Below are 19694 nucleotides of genomic sequence, written 5' to 3' on the forward strand. Positions count from 1 at the left end.
TTTGTTCATGTTAACAAATGTAGTTGACTAATGTAAATGAAAACAACCTTATTTTGAAGTGTTACCATATTAATGATAACAGATTGCATTAAAACAAGAAATTGCTCAAGTAAACTTGCTGTAATAAAGAGCAGAGAAATAAATTTAAGAGCAATAAAACAAAGATGCTAATTAAGTAAAATGTACATGAAGATTTTTAGAAATCTGACAGTAGAATCAAGTAGGCCATTCAAGTGAACATTCAGATATTGAAATTGTGAAATTAAATATTGGAAAGGCAAAAAAAAAAAAAAAAAAAAGACAAACTCAAGGAAGCACAAGACATTCACACATGCATTTATTTGTTTATCTTCACCTTTAGCAGTCTACTGTTATTGTCTTAAAACATGATAAAAATGTCAACTTGTGTTTACAGCTTATAAACTTGCCTTTACGGCTCAATGGACAACTTGCTAAAAAAGCATTCCGAAAGCACCATCTGTCTGGCCTTGCTGAATATTACTGTAATTTTTGTATTAGACACACCAATATTTCCATTGTGGCTTGCTTGACCATGCATATTGAAATACACGGCTTACTTGAGCATGGTGGTACTTATACTGTAGCAAGACTTATCATAACTTTTTATGTTTAGCCTATAAATATGTGTCAGCTAGTACCAGTACTTTTACATCCCTATTTGCCCCTCTGCAAGCACTGCTGTGAAATCAAGAATAGCCAGAAGAGAAGGCAGGGCTACAAAAGATGTCCATAATTAGAAGCATTGAGAGCTAATTAGCAGAATCCATGGCCAGTTACTTGAGTAAATGTGTATTATTTGAAGAGTATTTTTTTAGGAGGGCTGAGAGGATATGTGGTGGTAGTTAAGTATAAATGAGATGATAGTGATGATTACAGTAATGGATCAGATGCAGATGGCATGGATGTAAATTAAAGCACTAATCACTGTGATTCATTTCCTTCACAGAGAGCCCAGCGAGGAGTGCAATGGAATTAGCGGTGCTCTCTCTACGGAGCCCGCGCCCGGCTCGAGACTGAGCGAGTGGTGTCCTGCCGCACCCCCTCCCGTCCCTCTGCCCGCGCTCCACCCTGCAAGTATGGGGGACGGCCTGGACGCAGTGCAGATGTCGGGGAGCAGCAGCAGTCAGGGACAGCCCTCGTCCCAGGCCTCTTCCCTTTTAAATCCTCCTCCCCCAGAAACTTCCGACCCTTCCCGCCCCAAGCGCCAGACCAACCAGCTGCAGTTCCTGCTAAAGTTTGTGATAAAGACCCTTTTGAAGCATCAGTTCGCCTGGCCTTTCCATTCTCCTGTTGATGCCGTTAAGCTCAATCTGCCTGTGAGTGATCTAACCATCCATTTACAGACCTGTCATGACTGCGCTAAGCTGTTCCTATGAGACAGCGTAGCTGCAGTGATGTTTTCTGCAAATCTTGTACCTCTCTTCGACTGCAGTGGTGCTGGTTTTTGTGCAGAACCGGTGTTTGGAGAGTCTTATGGGTTTCGAGAACATATTTTGACATTCAAAGTAATTTGATTCAGCATGTGCAGTCACAAGCTTCTTTTGATGTGACAGCCCAAAGGTATAATGATTACAATTAATATCAATCAACTCACAAATGATCGTCATTTTATTTTAGAGAAAAAATTGGTTGTTTCCAATGTATATGGCATCAGTCTTGCTAGAATGATTTGTTGTTTTAAAACCTGCCCCCTGGCCTCGGATGTCTGCGCTTTTAGAGGCTGGCGTGGAGCCCATTTTCTCGGCCCAGAATCACCCTTTCTGTGGTGGAAATGTTTGAAATGGTTCCATATCATTCACTGGCACCCTATTGGTAGAAAAGGGGCTTTTTCGTACTCTCTCATGTCATAGTTGGTTGAATGTGTGGTTACATAATGATCAATTATTTTCTCTATGGAAATCACCTCCATTGTGTTATGTTTCATAAGAGGTTAATAAGGTTATTTTGGATTAAGATGACAAAGGTGATGTGTCATGCTGACTCTTCCTGACCTCCTTCCTCTAGGACTATTATAAGATAATCAAAAATCCTATGGACATGGGAACAATCAAGAAACGCTTAGAGAACGGTTACTACTCAAATGCCCAAGAATGTATTCAAGATTTCAACACCATGTTTACCAACTGCTACATCTATAATAAGGTATGGGTTTGCTTTTCCTTTGGCACGATGACAACATTTTAATCTTATTATGGTCTTTCACATTAGATTGAATTTGTATAATTGGGCTTTTAGTTAATGGTATTTGTCGCCCCCTGCAGCCTGGGGATGACATAGTATTAATGGCAGAAGCACTGGAGAAGGCGTTCCTCACCAAGATTTCTGAAATGCCTCAGCAGGAGGTTGAGATCACGACCACAAGCGGCAAGGGTCGTGGTCGGGGCAGGAGGGATCCAGGTATAAATCTCGTACTGTCTTCTACTCATGGGGCATTCACACTGACAGTGATTAAGTTATTGAAAGTCAACAAGTTACTGTACTGTTGGTTGCTTGTAGACGTTCTTAGTCAGCTGCAGCATCTAACGGTTTTAGGCAACAAATCATGTGAGCTTAACTGTCTGCAATTCCCATTGGTAGTCACTGTGCCAATTTTTTTGCATCACCAGCAGTGTCTTTCGCTCATGTAGCCTCATTTCCCAGCTCTTAGTGAAAATGAATGATCCCATCACTTTGTTGCTGTAAATTGCTGTCAGTGTGAACTCTCCATCTTGAATGGTTTAAAATTTGTATTGCCTTGAAAAAATCACAACAGAAATTATACTGTTTCTCACATATATTTCAATTTCTATCATTTCTTTCTGTCTCTTGGAATGACTAGACCTGAACCTGAAGATAGGACCTGGCCTGGATTCTTCACCATCGAACCCTCAAACACGTGGCCTTTCTAATCTTGCCCCTGGGCCACAGACTAGAGGACCCACACAGGGTCCACCCACTTTACCTCCCCAACCTGCCATGCAAGTCTTGCCCCCTCGAGTGCCCCCTTCGCTCCCTCCCCATGCACCGCAATTAGGGACACCTTTTTCTCTGGGCCCCACTGACTGCACCCCACAGATTCCCATCATGACTGCTGTGCCTCCCCCTGCTCAGACCGCACTGCCGCCCATTCACATGCAGCAGAGCACTGCCCCCATTCTACAAAACCCCATCTCGAATGTTCCCAAAGTAAGTCAACACATAACATTCAAGAACAAGTGAATTCTTAAGGGCATTTTACACAGTATGTGGTGAGTGACAAGCTTTGTTTGCAGGCATAAACATTGCCGCTTTCAATGCACCTCCTTTCTGCCTCCTCTCTCCACCATTGAAAATGAATTGGAAATTTGCTGTACCGTGTAAAACAGCATTTATTTTTGGAATGTCTAGAAGGTCTTTCTATCCTCCATTCTCACTCTTTTACACTCTTCATCTGCAGCAGAGAAAGAGCCAGAAAAGGAAAGCAGACACCACAACACCTACCGCAAATGACCAGCTGAGCGAGTCCTCACCTGCTGAGTCCAAGTCCGGAAAGACTCTGCCACGCCGGGATAGTACACGACCAAACAAAGTACCCAAAAAGGAGACACCAGACTCCCAACACCATTGGACGGCCCCCACTGGGACTCCTAGCCCCAAGCAACAAGAGCAATTACGCTATTGCTCAGGCATGGTTAAGGACATGTTTGCTAAGAAGCATGCAGCATATGCCTGGCCCTTCTACAAACCAGTTGATGTGGACACTCTAGGACTGCACGATTACCATGATATCATCAAACATCCCATGGATCTCAGCACCATTAAGGTGAAAATACAGCTGTAAATCAAAGTATGTTATACCGGAACTCTTTCTACTTCCCATGCTTATTCTTTGTTTTATTTGTTCTTTGTTACAGGACAAGTTGGAAAACAGACAGTACAGAGATGCTCAGGAGTTTGCTGCAGATGTACGGTTAATGTTCTCCAACTGCTACAAGTACAACCCTCCAGATCATGAAGTGGTGGCTATGGCTCGCAAACTGCAGGTACGTGGCAACCAGTGTCAGAAATTAATTTAAATATTGGGGGCAATGTTTGCCTGTAATGCAATTTAATTTTAGGGACATTTTTGAGTTTCTACCATATTTTATAACCATATATAAAACACATTCCAGCATCAAATACGAAAGTGTCTGCATTTGAATAACGACTCTATAACATAATTATTGCCCTGTTAAAAAAAATGTTTTTTATATAATTGGTTGGACAAATTTTATAGCTCTATACGATCTACAAAGCAGTTTATTTTAATGTAATAACTGTTACAAGTTTAGTGTTTTTCATATGATCACCTCATATAAATGACATATCCAACAATACTCTCCTGACACCTCTGATCGAGTACAAACATCAGACAGCTGTGGGTCATTATGGTGTTGTAAAAGAAGTGCTAAAATAATTTGCATAGAATTGAATATTATGAAATAAGTCAAATGTTAGATAATATTAAAAAAAAAATTTTGTAAAAAATATTGTGTGTGTGTGTGAGTGAGTGTATCAGCCACAACATTAAAACCACCTGCCTAACCACATGTCCCCTTGTGCTGCCAAAACAGTGCCTTCCCGCATCTCAGAAAAGCATTCAGAGATGATATTCTTCTCACCACAATTGTACAGAGCGGTTAGCTGAGTTACTGTAAACTTTGTCAGTTCAAACCAGCTGACCATTCACTGTTGGCCTCTCTCATCAACGAGGCATTTCCATTCACAGAAATGCTGCTCACTGGATGTTTTTTGTTTTTGGCACCATTCAGAGTAAACTCTAGAGACTGTTGTGTGTGAAAATCCCAGTAGATCAGCAGTTACAGAAATACTCAAACCAGCCCATCTGGCACCAAGTTAAACAATTTAAAGGCAGTGCTACCAAACACTAACAAAGTGTGTGTAAACTTCTGATCATTGTGGGAATGTGATGAAAGAAATAAAAGCTGAAATAAATAATTCTCTCTACTATTATTCTGACATTTCACATTCTTAAAATGGTGATCTAACTGACAAAAGACAGGGAATGTTTTCTATAATTACATTTCAGAAATTGTGAAAAAATATTTTAAATGTGTTTGGCTAAGGTGTATGTAAACTTCTGACTTCAACTGTATGTGTATATTTTTTGTTTTGTAGGATGTGTTTGAGATGCGTTTTGCTAAAATGCCTGATGAGTCAGAGGAAATGCTAACACCTGCTCCTGCACCAGCGCTCCACCCGGCTCCTGTAAAGACACAGCCACCATCATCCTCTGAAAGCTCCAGCGAATCCTCATCTGAATCTGACTCCTCCACAGATGGCTCTGAAGAGGAGAGAGCCCAGAGGCTAGCAGAGCTCCAGGAGCAGGTGAACTAGTAGAACAATTTTTTAGACAGTCACTACCTGAAGGCAGAGATTTTCAAACTGGGTTTGTGAACCCTAAGGCCCAAATGTACACTTCGGTTAGATGCTAGGCATCTGTGTACAGGATATGTGATGCAGATTTTATAATCAGCAGATAGTTCAAGTGTGAGGAGGTCAGGAGATACCTGCATTTGTCTAACTCGAGTCTGATGGAATGTAAATACACCTTTATTGGTCTAAACTCCTGAATCAATTCAAAATCAGTCTTTGACTGTACGCATACACTTAACATTTGCATCCAAACCAAAGTATAATATGGGCTTAAGCGGCTGCAACGAGCCACTAGCGGGTCTGCAGTAAATTATGAGAGAGTGAGTGGTTTTTACAAAAATGTATTTACCGCTGTCAACGTTATCATGTACACTCCGTAATGTTTCCTCAAATTTGATATTTTGAAACATGACCATTCACATGAGATGAAGACTCATATTAGTAACCTTATAAAAAAAAGTTTTATTCTACATGGAGAGGGTCCTTTCATGTTAGGATCACATTACTAGCTGAATACTACTCGCTTAATTTCAGTAACCACTCTGTAATTGGACACTTTGATTAATTGATTAAATTAATCATAGTTGACTGTGAATATTGAATTTCTACATTGGCATCTGAAACTGAAAACTATCGTGTTTGGTGCTGCATCCAGGCTGCTAGGTGGCAATGTAAGTCCAAGACGACAAACTAAAAATTACCTTTCATGGGAGTTTACATTTATTTTAAGGGAGAACTGGCCAAACGATCTATCACTGTTAATACAGTAAGTTACAAAAAATTACATAAATCCACCCATGACATCACACTGTCTTCTGAAAGGTTGGATTTTAATCTCTATTTTGTTTGTGCTCCTTTGTTGTTCAGCTGAAAGCGGTGCATGAGCAGTTGGCTGCCTTGTCCCAGCCTCAGGCCAGCAAACCAAAGAAGGAAAAGAAAGAAAAGGAGAAAAAGAAAGACAAGCACAAAAAGAAAGCAGGAGTTATGCCTGCACTGGAGGAGATCTTGGAGCCGCCTCCTGTTCTTAAGGCTCAGGGAAAGCCCAAGAACAAGGATCCTATGCCTAAGAAGCCCAAAAAACCCAGGTAGGCAAAGAATGTTTATCATACATATCCCTTTTAGGCAAAAAGTCAAGTACCTAGTGGTTAAGTCACAGTTCATAAAAAAAAAAGATTAATTACTTACCCTAATGTTGTTTCAAACTTGAATGTGTTTGACCACTTCCATCAATGAAAGATTCAATTTGGAGTGTTGCATAAATTTGATGTGTTGCATAAATTTGATGTGTATACTTGGAATTCTCTTTAACCATTAAGTTTCATTGCAAATGTGAAGGTCTCCTGTTTTTTTGTTCTGTAGTAAGAAGGAGGGAGGTAAGGGCAACCGCTCCGTGGCTCCCCCAGGCAATGCCCCACCCACCCTGCAGCCTATAGTAGGCCTGGTTACTGTGGAGGATCTTGGTCTACCCGGAGGGCCTGCAATGGCAGGTATGGCAGCTGGGGAGAAGTGTAAGCCCATGTCCTATGAAGAGAAGAGACAGCTGAGTCTGGACATTAACAAACTGCCTGGTGACAAGCTGGGTCGTGTGGTCCACATCATCCAGTCCCGCGAGCCCTCGCTTAAGAACTCTAACCCGGATGAGATTGAGATCGATTTCGAAACGTTGAAGCCCTCCACGCTGCGGGAGCTGGAGAGATACGTGTCGTCCTGTCTCCGCAAAAAGAAAAAGCCTGCAGGTGAGTGGTCAAGTATGCCAATTAACAAATGTAATTGAGATTTAGATGTAATTTGAAATTTTAGTGCCGGCTTTGTGTTAATGAGATCTGTTTTGTGTCTTATTGATTTATTTGTTTTCTTTACCTCTGCCATTCAGTTCCAGAGAAGTCCATGGAGGCAATGAATGCTGCAAAGACAAAAGGCTCATCATCAGAATCGGGCAGCAGCAGTGAGTCCAGCTCTTCAGAAAGTGAAGAATCTGAAACAGGTGAGCTGGTTGCAGCAGTTGGCATGGATTCATTTCAATAACATTTTAAACATATTATACTCTTTAATGGTGACAAGTTTTGGCATTTAAAATGTATTTCTCTTCTGTGAAAACGGATCCAAAAGCACAGAGTTTTATCCAATCAAATGCTCTGTAGAATGAGAATGGCCCTGCCAAAACTGACTAGCAAGTTGCAAATCATGGTTCATGGCTATGACGTTACTTTGTAAATTGGGTAATGAAATTGTTAAAAGTTCCATTTTTAGTTGTACATATTTTCTTAACTCTAGCCCCAAACCCCTTATCCTAAAATCAACCGTCAGTGGAGAACAAAAGTTATTATTGTGAAAATGCAACTTCAGAATCACGCTCACCATTGTTTATGTGAAAACGATTACTTCATTGTTTCGATAGGACCAGAACTCCCATCTTGGCAATTGGCTATTTAAAAAAAGAAATTCAAGTCCTTTCATGTGTGAAATTGGGAATATAGGAAATGGGTAATGTATCAGGAAAAATGCACTCATGTAATTTCATGAGATTTTAATCTACTCAGAGAAACTGGAATGCATAAACAATCCTCTCTTCATCAACTCAGCAATGGCTTCCAAGCCGAAGAAAAAGGGTAGAGGTGAAGGGAAGAAGGCTCATCACCAGGCGATGGCTCCAGGCATGCCTCAGCCGCAGGTTCCCCATCAGCCCCAGACTGTGTCACTGCAGCCCACCATTCAGTTGAAACAGCAGCAGCATCCCTCTCCTGCCACTTACATGGCTCCCCCTGTCACAGCGCTGGAGCCCTCACAGCTGCTGGAGAACCCCTTTGACCCTCTGTCCCACTTCGCCCAGCCCCTCATGCACCTTTCTCACCACGCCAATGACTCGTCCTCTCCTGCACCGCCTCACCTCAACGCTCACCCTCCAGGAGGCACCGTGTCGCCTGACACGCACCCATTCCTGAACCAACACCACATTCACCCATCCCCAGGTACGTGGAATCTTCCAGTGTCTTGTGTCAAGAAGTGCCTTAGCACCATGTACTAACCAGCCTCAATACAATTAAATGGATTGTTCACCCAAAAATGAAAATTCTCTCATCATTTACTCCGTTATGCCATCCCAGATGTGTATGACTTTCTTTCATCTGCTGAACTCAAATTATGATTTTTAAAAGAATCTCTCAGCTCTGTGGGTCCATACAATGCAGTTGAATGGGTGCCAAAATTTCTCTGAATCTACAAATATCAAATAAGTCAGCATAAAATTATTCTCAGAGGTTACATCAGTGTCTTCTGAAGTGATATGATCTGTGTGGGTGAGAAACAAATCAATATTTAAGTCCTTTTTACTATAAATTCTCCTGGCTACTCAGTCAATCTCCACTTTAACTTTCACTTTAACATTCTTGTGTTTTTGGTGATTCACATTCTTCATGCATATCGTGCCCTACTGGGCAGGAAGAAGAATTTCTAGCATAAAAGTACTTAAAAGATTGATCTGTTTTTCACCACACCAATCATATCAGTTCTGAAGATATGGATTATAACACTGGAGTCATATTGATTACTTTTAAGATGCCTTTATGTGCTTTTGGAATGTCACATTTTTGGCACCCATTCATTTCCTTACAGACCTGAAATATTCTTCTGAAAATCATAATTTGTGTTTAGCAGAAGAAAGAAAGTCATACACATCTGGGATGGCATGACGGTGAGTAAAAAATTAGAGAATTTTCATTTTTGGGTGAACGCGTATCATCATCAAATGTCAAAAAAAGTCAGGTTAATTGTGGGATTCTTACAAATCTGTAAAGAAAATGTCCTGGTCCTCCTTTTACTCAAATAAAAAGCTAATACAAAAATGTTTTGCGTATAAAAAATAAAGCATATTTTAGGGGCAGTAAGATTTTTACATTGTGACATTATTTTTATGAAAGTTAGCACATTTTACCCCCTAATTCTCATAACTACAAGGATTTGTTTTTCTTTTTCTGCACAATTTGGAATGCCGAATTCCCAATGCACTCTTAAGTCGAATCTCAGTTGCCTCCACATCTGAGACCATCAATCCACACATCTTAACCCATGGCTTGTTGAGCACGTTTCCACGGAGACATAGCACGTGTGGCGGCTTCATGCTATTCTCCGTGGCATCCACGCACAAAACAACGCACGCCCCACCGGTAGAAAGAACCACATTATGGCGACCACGAGGAGTTTACCCCATGTGACTCTACCCTCCCTATCAACCGGGCCAATTTGGTTGCTTAGGAGACATGACTGGAGTAACTCAGCTCACCCTGGATTCGAACTTGCGACTCCAGGGGTGGTAGTTAGTGCCAATACTTGCTGAGCTACCCAGGCCCAAACACATTACTGTAATGTAAAAAAAAAAAGTAGCATTCTCTTAGTACCTCTTTTCATATTTACTATGTTTCAGTAATGAGAATTGTAATTGAAAACAATAGGATCAGTGAAGGTTAATGTCAATTTTCGGTCATGAAAATTGGGTAGTAAAATTATTAGCTAAATTACTAACAAAATTATTAGCTTAAGTGTCCTCAAATTTATATCACAATGCAAAAAAAATCTTAGTGGTTCTAATTGTAGGCTTCATTTTCTTTGTGCAAAATATAGTTTCATATATTTATTTGTTTTGTATTCATTTGGGTTTAAATATGACCATGACATTTCTCGACAGGTTTCATGACAATCAGAGTTTTTGTCATAACTGGGAATAGAAATAGACCAATATATCAGCTGATATTTGGCCATTTTGAGTTTATTGGTATTGGCAAATAATCTTACCCATCAACACAATATACAGAAGTAGGCCTACAAGTTTCCACTTGTGTTGGTTTCAAAATGTAATATCAGCCTTGTCAATGAATAATGCAATTTTCTTTAACATGTTTTTGTAAATTAAGTGCGCCTTATATTCCAACAATGGAACAATTTGTGTATGTCTCATTTGCTATCATGAAATTGTAGTTTATATATCTGGAGAATATCAACGCTTAAGCCATTTTTAAATCCAGACCAATACATTTTGTCAGTCACTCTTGTTTCTATTTTGGTCGTGTTTCACCATCCACATCTTGTTGTTCCAAAATGCCACTCGAACTACCTCTGTTTAACAATCAAATATGTTTTGATTGGCTGTGATTGTCACTTTATGCAGCATTTTTTCTTTCAATTAGTACAGAAAAAGCTCTTTTTTTAAACTGAAATCTTGTCATGGCCCATATAGAACACTATGTAAGAATTCCAGTTCATCTGTATCGACCCATTTCTTATTCATGTGTTTTCCTCTCACCTCATGTCATTGGTCTACAGCCCTGCACAACGCAATGCCCCAGCAACCTTCAAGGCCCAGTAACAGGGCAGCCCCACTACCTCCTAAACCTCTGCAACAGAGCACGCCCCAGCAGCAGCCCCAGCAGACCCTGCCGCAGCAGCTCCAACCCCAGCAACCCCTGCCGCCCCAGCACCACCTCCCTCCACACCTCCCGCAGCCTCCTCCACCGCCAATACGCCATCGGTCCCTCTCTCCCCCCACACTCACTCCCCAGGGCCTGCTCTCCTCCCAGCCCCCACAGATGCTGCTGGAGGATGACGAGGAGCCCGTTCCCTCTATGAACCTGCCCATGTACCTGCAGCACCTGCAGCCAAACCGCCTGCAGCAACAAACCCAGCAGACGACTTCATTAATTCAGTCTCTACAGAGCAGGCAGCAGCAGCCATCTCTGCTTCAGACAGTGCAGGTGTGTAGTTCAAAAGAAATAGATTTGGGGAAGTTGACATGTCCTGCGGGGACATATATCGTCTTGAACTATTTGAAACCACATTTTGCTAATAATATAATTAATAATAATAATAATTAATTATTCTTTTCTAATTATGAATGTAGTTCTGTGACCTAATACTTGCAATTGGGTAACAAGATAAAAATGCCTTGTTTTCTGCAGTACCTGTTGTACCAACTTAATTCAATACCCGCATGCTTGATTGACATGTAATTAAAATGTGCTTTGAATAGCGCATGCAATTTTATACGTTTTAATCAAATAATATACAGCAAAGTATACTTCTGCTCCAATTCCGATCTCCGATTCCGATCAAGTAAAAAAATTACACCAAATAGAAAAACATTTTGATGTCAAATTGAATATATGCATTACTACAGTGTTAAACGTATTTAATGAATAGTATTATTTTAAACTAGAAACCCTCACCTTCCACCCTCCCAAGAATGCACAAATTAGTTTTCCAGGGGGTCGGACCCCCTAGACCCCCCATAATTCTCATCAGGTACTGAAATGTTGGTATTGTGAAATGGATTATTCTTCATACATTCATGTACAGTTTAAACTAAAATATTGATGTTGATTTAAAAAAAGCTCATAGAAAATTTGTGCATCAACTCCCCAGGTTCAGTCTCATCTGGGCCCGCAGAGCTCCCTGCCCACTGCACAGCTCCCCATTCAGATGCAGTCTCAGCCGTCAGCATCACACCAGCCCTCCCCGCAGCTCTCGCAGCATCAGACTAGACACATGCAGCACTCACAGCAGCAAATTAACTTCTCACAAGGTCCAGTGCAGACAACACAAACGCAGCCCAGCCAACACAAAATGCCCTCCACTAAAGCACAGCAGATCATGCAGCCGCCGCAGCAGCACCATTCTCCACGTCAACACAAGTCTGACTCTTATAACACAGGTAACACTAGCAAAATAACACGGCTGCTAATTTTCACTAATATTTATTTTGCAATTGTTTATCACCATATTTTGTATTAATTTATATATATTAGGTTCTGTTTAGTATAAATGTGTGTTCAAGTTTGGGGATGATAGCCTAACTGTTCATAGTTTCTGTGCCATATGATTTCTACTGATTTAAAAAATTCTACCCACTTATGTAGCTTCAGTGTGGTAGTTACTTTTTGATAGAAATTTGTTGAACTGAAACGGTTTCAACTACTTTTTCAAAGGAGTAGCTAGACTGTAGTGTAACTTAAAATTATACATTTGTAGTTTGACAATTTTAATGTAGCTTTCTCAACACTTCAGCACACACATCAAAAGGCTGTTTTACCTGTGCTTGATTTTAATTGGGCCTTTCTCTTTTTCGACAGCACACTTGCGAGATAACCCCTCCCCGCTTATGATCCATTCCCCTCAAATTGCTCAGTATGGTTTAGTACACCAGTCCCCTCCTCAGGTCAAAAAGGTAAGTGCCATGTTTAGTTTCTGGCTAGTGGCATGGATTAATTTGTGCTATGTCCACTTGGATTGATCTAATGTGATTACATTTTTTTTCGAAAGGAACCACAGCGAGGTCCTTTAGCTCTGGGTGGCATTAAAGAAGAGAAGCTGCCACCATCACCTGTGATGCGTGGTGAGCCCTTCAGTCCAGCCATGAGACAAGAGCCTCATAAACACCCTGACAGCAAACCCACAATGCAAGGCCATAGCCAACAGAGTGAGTGACGTTATTGATTTTGTATCATGCAACTATGTGTAAGTGTGTGTGCATGTTGTTAATTGTGTAATATCGTCAACCCTGTTTAGGAGCAGATATGAAACCAGTTGAAAGTTCCCGTCCTGTCATCCGCTCCTCTGAGCAGAGCGGTCCACCTCCTTCCATGCAGGACAAAGACAAATTCAAACAGGAGCCCAAAACACCGGTGGCTCCTAAAAAGGTACAGGTGGGTGGAAGGGACAATTTCATTAGTTTTCAAACTAGTTTGCCTTTGTAGAACGGTAAGTCACCCTATATCTCTGGAACATATGCCTAACACATTACACGGCCTAATTTATCTCTCAGGACGTGAAACTAAAGAACATGGGTTCCTGGGCAAGCCTGGCACAGAAATCCACCTCCACTCCCTCGTCTGCTCTGAAGTCATCCAGTGACAGCTTTGAGCAGTTCCGACGTGTGGCCCGGGAGAAGGAAGAGCGAGAGAAGGCCTTGAAGGCTCAGGCTGAACAAGCTGAAAAAGATCGTCTGCGAAGAGAACAAGAGAAACTTCGGTAAGAGAGCCACTCAGAAGAGAATGAGGACAAATCAATGACCTTGCTGCATATGGCCTACAAAGGAATCAGCTATCTAAGGTTGCAGCATAAATGAAATAAAATTTCATAAGTGACTGATTTGGAAATGTGCTACATAGGCAGCAACTCCATGTATCATAGAAAAAGAGCATGGGAGACTAGGAAGATCACTAAGTTTTGGAAAGGAGCCAATATAACCATGATTTATTTTAAACAAATAGGAGGAGAGTAGTTTCAAAATGGCTTTTTGTTTCTCTCTAAAGGGGACGAGATGAAGAGGACTCCATGGAGACTACGAGAAGGCCTCAGGAGCAGCCACGCAGGCGGCAGGAGCCACAGCAGGTCCAGGCCCCTCAGCAGCAGCAGCAGCAGCATCCAGCTCAGTCCCAAGCCCAGAACCCGGCCCAACCGCCCTCTGCACCACAGCCTTCCCAAGCCCCACCCCAGTCCCCCGCCTCATCCCAGAGTGCACTTGACCAACAGAGGGAGCTTGCACGTCGCCGGGAGCAGGAGAGGAGGAGGAGAGAGGCGGTGAGTTACAGCTGCACTTGTAGCATATGTTACTCAACATTGACAACAGGGCTGGGCAATATTGTTTCTATCATGGTAGGGAATTGGCTCATTCAGTAAGAAAAATGTCGATAAGCTAGCAGCTAAAAGTCCTGCCCCACCTTTGTTGCTGTTGATGGCACTGTTAGCTTTCCTTTTTGCCCTTGTTCTGCCTGACAAAAATGGAGATAGCAATTGTAAATTACCTCAGGAATTATTAAATAATATCTGCATTAGCAATGCATTTAAATCTAGTAATTACCAAACGTCAAAAAGGTCTCCATTTTGCTAGGGATGTTAATTATAACCCTTGATTTTATAATTGCAATTAATTTCTATTTAATTTACGTTGAAGTCAGAAGTTTAACGTATTGTGAAACTTGTGGAAGACTACCCAAAACACTTGACCAAAGTTAAACAGTTAAGGCAATGCTACCAAATACTAATTAAGTGTTTGTAAATTTCTGACCCACTGGGAATGTGATGAAAGAAAGAAAAGCTGAAATAAATAATTCTCTACTATTATTCTAACATGATGGTCGTCTTGGAGTTGTGTTTGGGGTAGTTATCATGCTGGAATACTGCCCTGCGGCCCAGTCTCCGAAGGGAGGATCATGCTTTGCTTCAGTATGTCACAGTACATGTTGGCTTTCATGGTTCCCTCAATGAACTGTAGCTCCCCAGTGCTGGCAGCACTCATGCAGCCCCAGACCATGACACTCCCACCAACATGCTTGACTGTTGGCAAGACACACTTGTCTTTGTACTCCTCACCTGGTTTCCGCCACACACGCTTGACACCATCTGAACCAAATAAGTTTATCTTGGTCTCATCGGACCAAAGGACATGGTTCCAGTAATCCATGTTCTTAGTCTGCTTGTCTTCAGCAAACTGTTTGCGGGCTTTCTTGTGCATCTTTAAAAGAGGCTTCCTTCTGGAATGTCAGCCATGCAGACCAATTTGATGCAGTGTGCGGCGTTCTTTGCCATGAGGTGCCATGTTGAACTTCCAGTGACCAGTATGAGGGAGTGTGAGAGCGATGACACCAAATTTAACACACCTGCTCCCCATTCACACCTGAGACCTTATAACACTAACGAGTCACATGACACTGGGGAGGGAAAATGGCTAATTGGGCCCAATTTGGAAATTTTCACTTAGGGGTGTACTCACTTTTGTTGCCAGCGGTTTAGACATTAATGGCTGTGTGTTGAGTTATTTTGAGGGGACATCAAATTTACACTGTTATACAAGCTGTACACTCACTACTTTACATTGTAGCAAAGTGTGATTTCTTCAGTGTTGTCACATGAAAAGATATAATCAAATATTTACAAAAATGTGAGGGGTGTACTCACTTTTGTGAGATACTGTGTATGTGTGTGTGTATATGTGTGTATATGTGTATGTGTGTGTGTGTGTGTGTATATATATATATATTAGGGCTGTCAATCGATTCATTTTTAATCGAATTAATTACATGGTGTCCCGATTAATTAATCGCATATACAAATATTTGCTGAGAAAGCCCCTATATAACAATAATTCAATATATAATGATTATACATATCTACATCAATATATAATAATAATACATAGTTATCTTTAAATATAAAAAAAATGATATATATATATATGAAAATAAAACTATATTCAGATAATTAAAATGCATTACATTCTTGTGGCAGAAGTGTTCATCATTGATAAGACAATACAAAAAGCGGCTTTAGAATACAATGTATTGTTTACAACCATATTATTAATCATAAGTCAACCATTGGCACACAGTTCACAGCAATCCATTTCACAAGTGAATTTGTCAATCAGTTGGAGATTTATTATGAGGGCTTGCGTCAGATATTTTTTATTTTTATTTTATTAATGCTTACAAAACTTTTAGATCTAGAGCCAAGAGGTATATTAAAACAAACAACAAAAAGGAAAATAAATAAATAAACAGTTTAATAAAAATATCAAATTGTTTACGTATTTCAATACACTTTACAGCTTTCTTGTTACTCAAATTGGAAATTGTTCTTTGGTATTGCTGACCAAAGTCAGACATGCTTGTGTAGCGTCTCGGGTGTGTTGCATCATAAACATAAAATGTTTATGTCAATGTTTTAAGTTAAATATAGTTTAATACTCAATCTTTAAACACATCTTGAGATCCCTTACTTCGCATTTGCTCTCCTTCAAGTTTTTGGAACGTAAGAACTTAACACATGTTTGCGTTGTTCTGCCTACTGAAGTATTTTCTTCACTGTATAAATTTTGCATTGCTCATACAGCTGAAATTTCACTAACTGCTCTCTGGAGTAAACAGGTGGTATTACAAGCTTGCATTTCTCAGGAATCTTCCTTATTATTGTCCGGGGGAAGTGCGATTAATTGCGTTATTTTTTGTAAAATGAATCACACTGAATTAACGCTTTAAATTGACAGCCCTAATATATATATATATATATATATATATATATAAACCTGAATTTAATCCAACAAAAAGCCATGGAAGCTGTCATAGTGTTAAACAATAACAAACAATTAATATTATATATATATATATATATATATTTTAATTTTTTCTTTTTTTTACATACACATAAAAAATACATTTCTTTTTTTTTATTACATTTCGTTTCATTGCAATATATGTTTGCAAAAATCTTCAAGCGATGGGCCTACCTTTACATGTTTTGTCAAAAGGACATTTCATTATATTTTTTGTATAGTTTTTAATTGATTTTTTTAATAAACATTTTTATTGTGATTTATATATCATTAAGAAGCAAACATTTAGAGACTGTTGTGAATGTCAATAGAGACCGCACCCCTCATCCGTTAATTTAACAATCATCTAAGCATCACTTGCATCAATCTTCAGTGTTTCCCAATCTGACTGTTGTTTTCTCCCACAGATGGCAGCTACTATTGACATGAATTTCCAAAGTGATTTGATGGCTATTTTTGAGGAGAACTTGTTCTGAAGTGCAAGAGGGAGCGATAAACTGCAAAACAGATCATGGATTCCTCTACATGGACAGAATGAACTCGTACAGCAGGAAGGGAAAAAGACCTCAACTGACCACAAGAAACACTGAAGAGGCTGAACTAGCGATGTAGAAGCTGAGGCCCTGAGAGAGGGAGCTGTAGCTCTTCTTTTGCCTTAGCAGAAAGAGGGACGCCATCGCCTCTCCGGCTTTCCTCCTGGATTTGGCATTGTGACCATGCCGGGAATGAGAGGACTTGTGTGACTTAATTCAGCGTATGGGAGCAATGGACAATGTGATCAAGGAGGAATATATGACTATTAAGTGTACTGATTATCTGTAGTACGGCATCCATCGACTGCCAGATGTCTGTGGGGATTAGACGATGTCTTTGTTTTCTTGTTTGATTTCGTTTCCCTCCCATCGTTTTGTTTTTGCCATCTCCTTTCCTCCTTTTTTGTAAAAACACGTAGGCAAATGGCAGGATGGGATTCGGGGGCACTTAAAGATCTTCCTCAGGAGAGGAAGTACAGCTCGCCTTACACCTCTGACTTGTAAAGACGACGACAACAAACAATATTCACCAGGGGCTGTGACTAAACATGGTGTGTTTCACACTGTTATCATGTGCAGATTTTTCATTATGTAGGATCTACTGTAAAAAGGTATTTTCTTAATTACTGTTTTGGTTGATCGGTTGGTTGTATTTCTTGTTTTGTTTTTCTTTTTTTTAAATATTTTTAACTCTCTTACCAACATCTTACCCCCTCTGATGTCTATGCCAAACACCTGTATCATTTTATGCTGATAGCCGAGACCCGAAACGCTTCACTTAACATGTCTTTCTTAATATATAAATATATTTTCTTGTTCTCCCCACTCGTCATTGAAAATTTAGGTAGCCTTGTAGAAAATAAACCCTAATATATGCATTATTCTGACAAGTGTTAGCTGAGGACAGAAACCATTGAGAGAGATACTTTCATTATTCATCATTTTCACGTCAACCTGGTGAAGAATTGACCTATAAGAGGCGGTTTCTGAGTGTCGTTTAGTTGAAATATAATTTAAAGAATACAGTAACTATTTTAAGTGTATTATACATATAGAAGGAAAACTTGCAACAACTGGTACATGTTCACGCTGTCGCATTCTAGAATACGCCATGTAAATGCCAGGCAAATTTGGCTCTTCGCAGCACTGCAGAGAAGAGTCAGAACGGAGCTCTCATCTGGCCACTGCATGACTCCTCTTTTCTTTTCACAAATAATTTTATTACAACTGCACAGAGAGAACTCTGTATGCTGTATTAGATATAATTACAAAAATTCTGAAACAGAAAAAATAACAAAAAAAAATCAAACAGTTCTGATTTATCATTGTTCTTGTTCAATTCTAGTGGATGTGTTCTAATTCTGTTGTTTGACTCGGCAAGGGGGGCGGGGGGCACAATTTGAGACCTTGGCAGGTCCTCTGAGTTTTCTCTTATAGTGTTTTCTCCAGTGCCTGTATTGTATTGCAATTCTAGTTGGCATATATTACGTTCTGGGAGGGCGAGGGTGGGTGTGCGATTTGCCGAAAGATCCGGGAGGGAAAATTGGGAATTTAGGGGAGAGCTTGTGTTTAAATGATAAAAAAGGAAAGTAAACATTTATATATTTGTCCCATTTACGATATTCTGGTTTCAATCTAGTTTTAGCAGGACTTCTTAATTATACGCCGAACAACTATGTTTTTCAATTTCTAAAAACTGCTTAAGAGGACACATCCGAGCAGCCACATCAACATCATTGACTTGCTAGTCTGGACATTTGGATGTGTGCATCATGTCAGTATGGGGGGGTGGGAGGGTTGCTCTTACCTGGAGGGTTCAATCACAACAACACTTCATTTAAACAATATGCTTTGCAAACTTTTCATTTCATGAAGTCCACCTATATAAATATCTTTTTTTTTTTGTTTGTTTGGTTAATTTGGTCTGTAAAAGTTTAAAGAAGAAAAATACTTCATTACTTCGAGCCTTTAAATGCATTTTCTTTTCCATGGTAAACAGTTGGACATTATGTGCCATAGATTCGGATTCTCCGGAGAATGTGCTGACCTGCTGCTCAGCAGAGAGTTTGCTTTATTCAGGTATTTTTGTTATTTTCTTTTTCTTTTTTTTTTTTTGTGGGGTGGGGTGGGGGGCATTTTCCTCGATTTCTGTTTGGTATGTGCGTGGGCTATCGAGGTCAATGCTTCAATCTGTTTTGATCATGAAATAAACTCATCTCTTTTATAGAAAATTAAAAGGAAACAAAAAATGACCCCGTCTCTTTTATAATTCATCAGTTCAGAAAATTGTTACTTTAAACACCTTAAGAGAGCTCATAGCAAAAGGGTGAAACATAAAAAGAAATGTCCAGGTCATATTTCACCCAAAAATTAAAGATGAAAATTCTAAAAGAAATATTGTTTTGGATATAGAGGATTTTTGTACTTGGGTATACTGAAATATACCAAATACAGTTGAAGTCTACATGAAGTTTACATACACAGGTTAAAGTCATTAAAAAAAAAAAAATTTAACCACTCCACAGATTTCATATTAGCAAACTATAGTTTTGGCAAGTCGTTTAGGACATCTGCTTCATGCATGACGAATAATTTTTCCAACAATTGTTTACAGACAGATAGTTTCACTTTTAATTGACTATATCACT

General features: G+C 39.9%; 1 protein-coding gene across 3 annotated transcripts in view; it reads left to right on the plus strand.

The window, feature by feature from the left end:
* LOC127648412 (bromodomain-containing protein 4-like) overlaps positions 1-18825 on the plus strand; it is a 73227-nt gene extending 54402 nt beyond the window's left edge. For 2 of the 3 annotated variants that reach the window (XM_052133081.1, XM_052133079.1), the window contains 19 exons: positions 968-1337; positions 2026-2163; positions 2283-2418; positions 2840-3186; positions 3437-3802; positions 3894-4022; positions 5158-5367; positions 6283-6500; positions 6775-7151; positions 7289-7399; positions 7998-8384; positions 10732-11159; positions 11827-12115; positions 12534-12628; positions 12724-12880; positions 12970-13106; positions 13226-13431; positions 13716-13983; positions 16921-18825. In XM_052133081.1, the coding sequence (XP_051989041.1) occupies positions 1098-1337; positions 2026-2163; positions 2283-2418; positions 2840-3186; positions 3437-3802; positions 3894-4022; positions 5158-5367; positions 6283-6500; positions 6775-7151; positions 7289-7399; positions 7998-8384; positions 10732-11159; positions 11827-12115; positions 12534-12628; positions 12724-12880; positions 12970-13106; positions 13226-13431; positions 13716-13983; positions 16921-16989 (4308 nt within the window). In that variant the 5' untranslated portion in view covers positions 968-1097 and the 3' untranslated portion in view covers positions 16990-18825. The remainder of the gene's footprint in view (positions 1-967; positions 1338-2025; positions 2164-2282; positions 2419-2839; positions 3187-3436; positions 3803-3893; positions 4023-5157; positions 5368-6282; positions 6501-6774; positions 7152-7288; positions 7400-7997; positions 8385-10731; positions 11160-11826; positions 12116-12533; positions 12629-12723; positions 12881-12969; positions 13107-13225; positions 13432-13715; positions 13984-16920) is intronic. The other variant, XM_052133080.1, reaches the window with a different exon arrangement.
* Positions 18826-19694: the final 869 nt, after the last annotated feature.

This window comes from Xyrauchen texanus, chromosome 8 (genome assembly GCF_025860055.1).
Source record: "Xyrauchen texanus isolate HMW12.3.18 chromosome 8, RBS_HiC_50CHRs, whole genome shotgun sequence".
Classification (NCBI taxonomy): Eukaryota; Metazoa; Chordata; class Actinopteri; order Cypriniformes; family Catostomidae; genus Xyrauchen; species Xyrauchen texanus.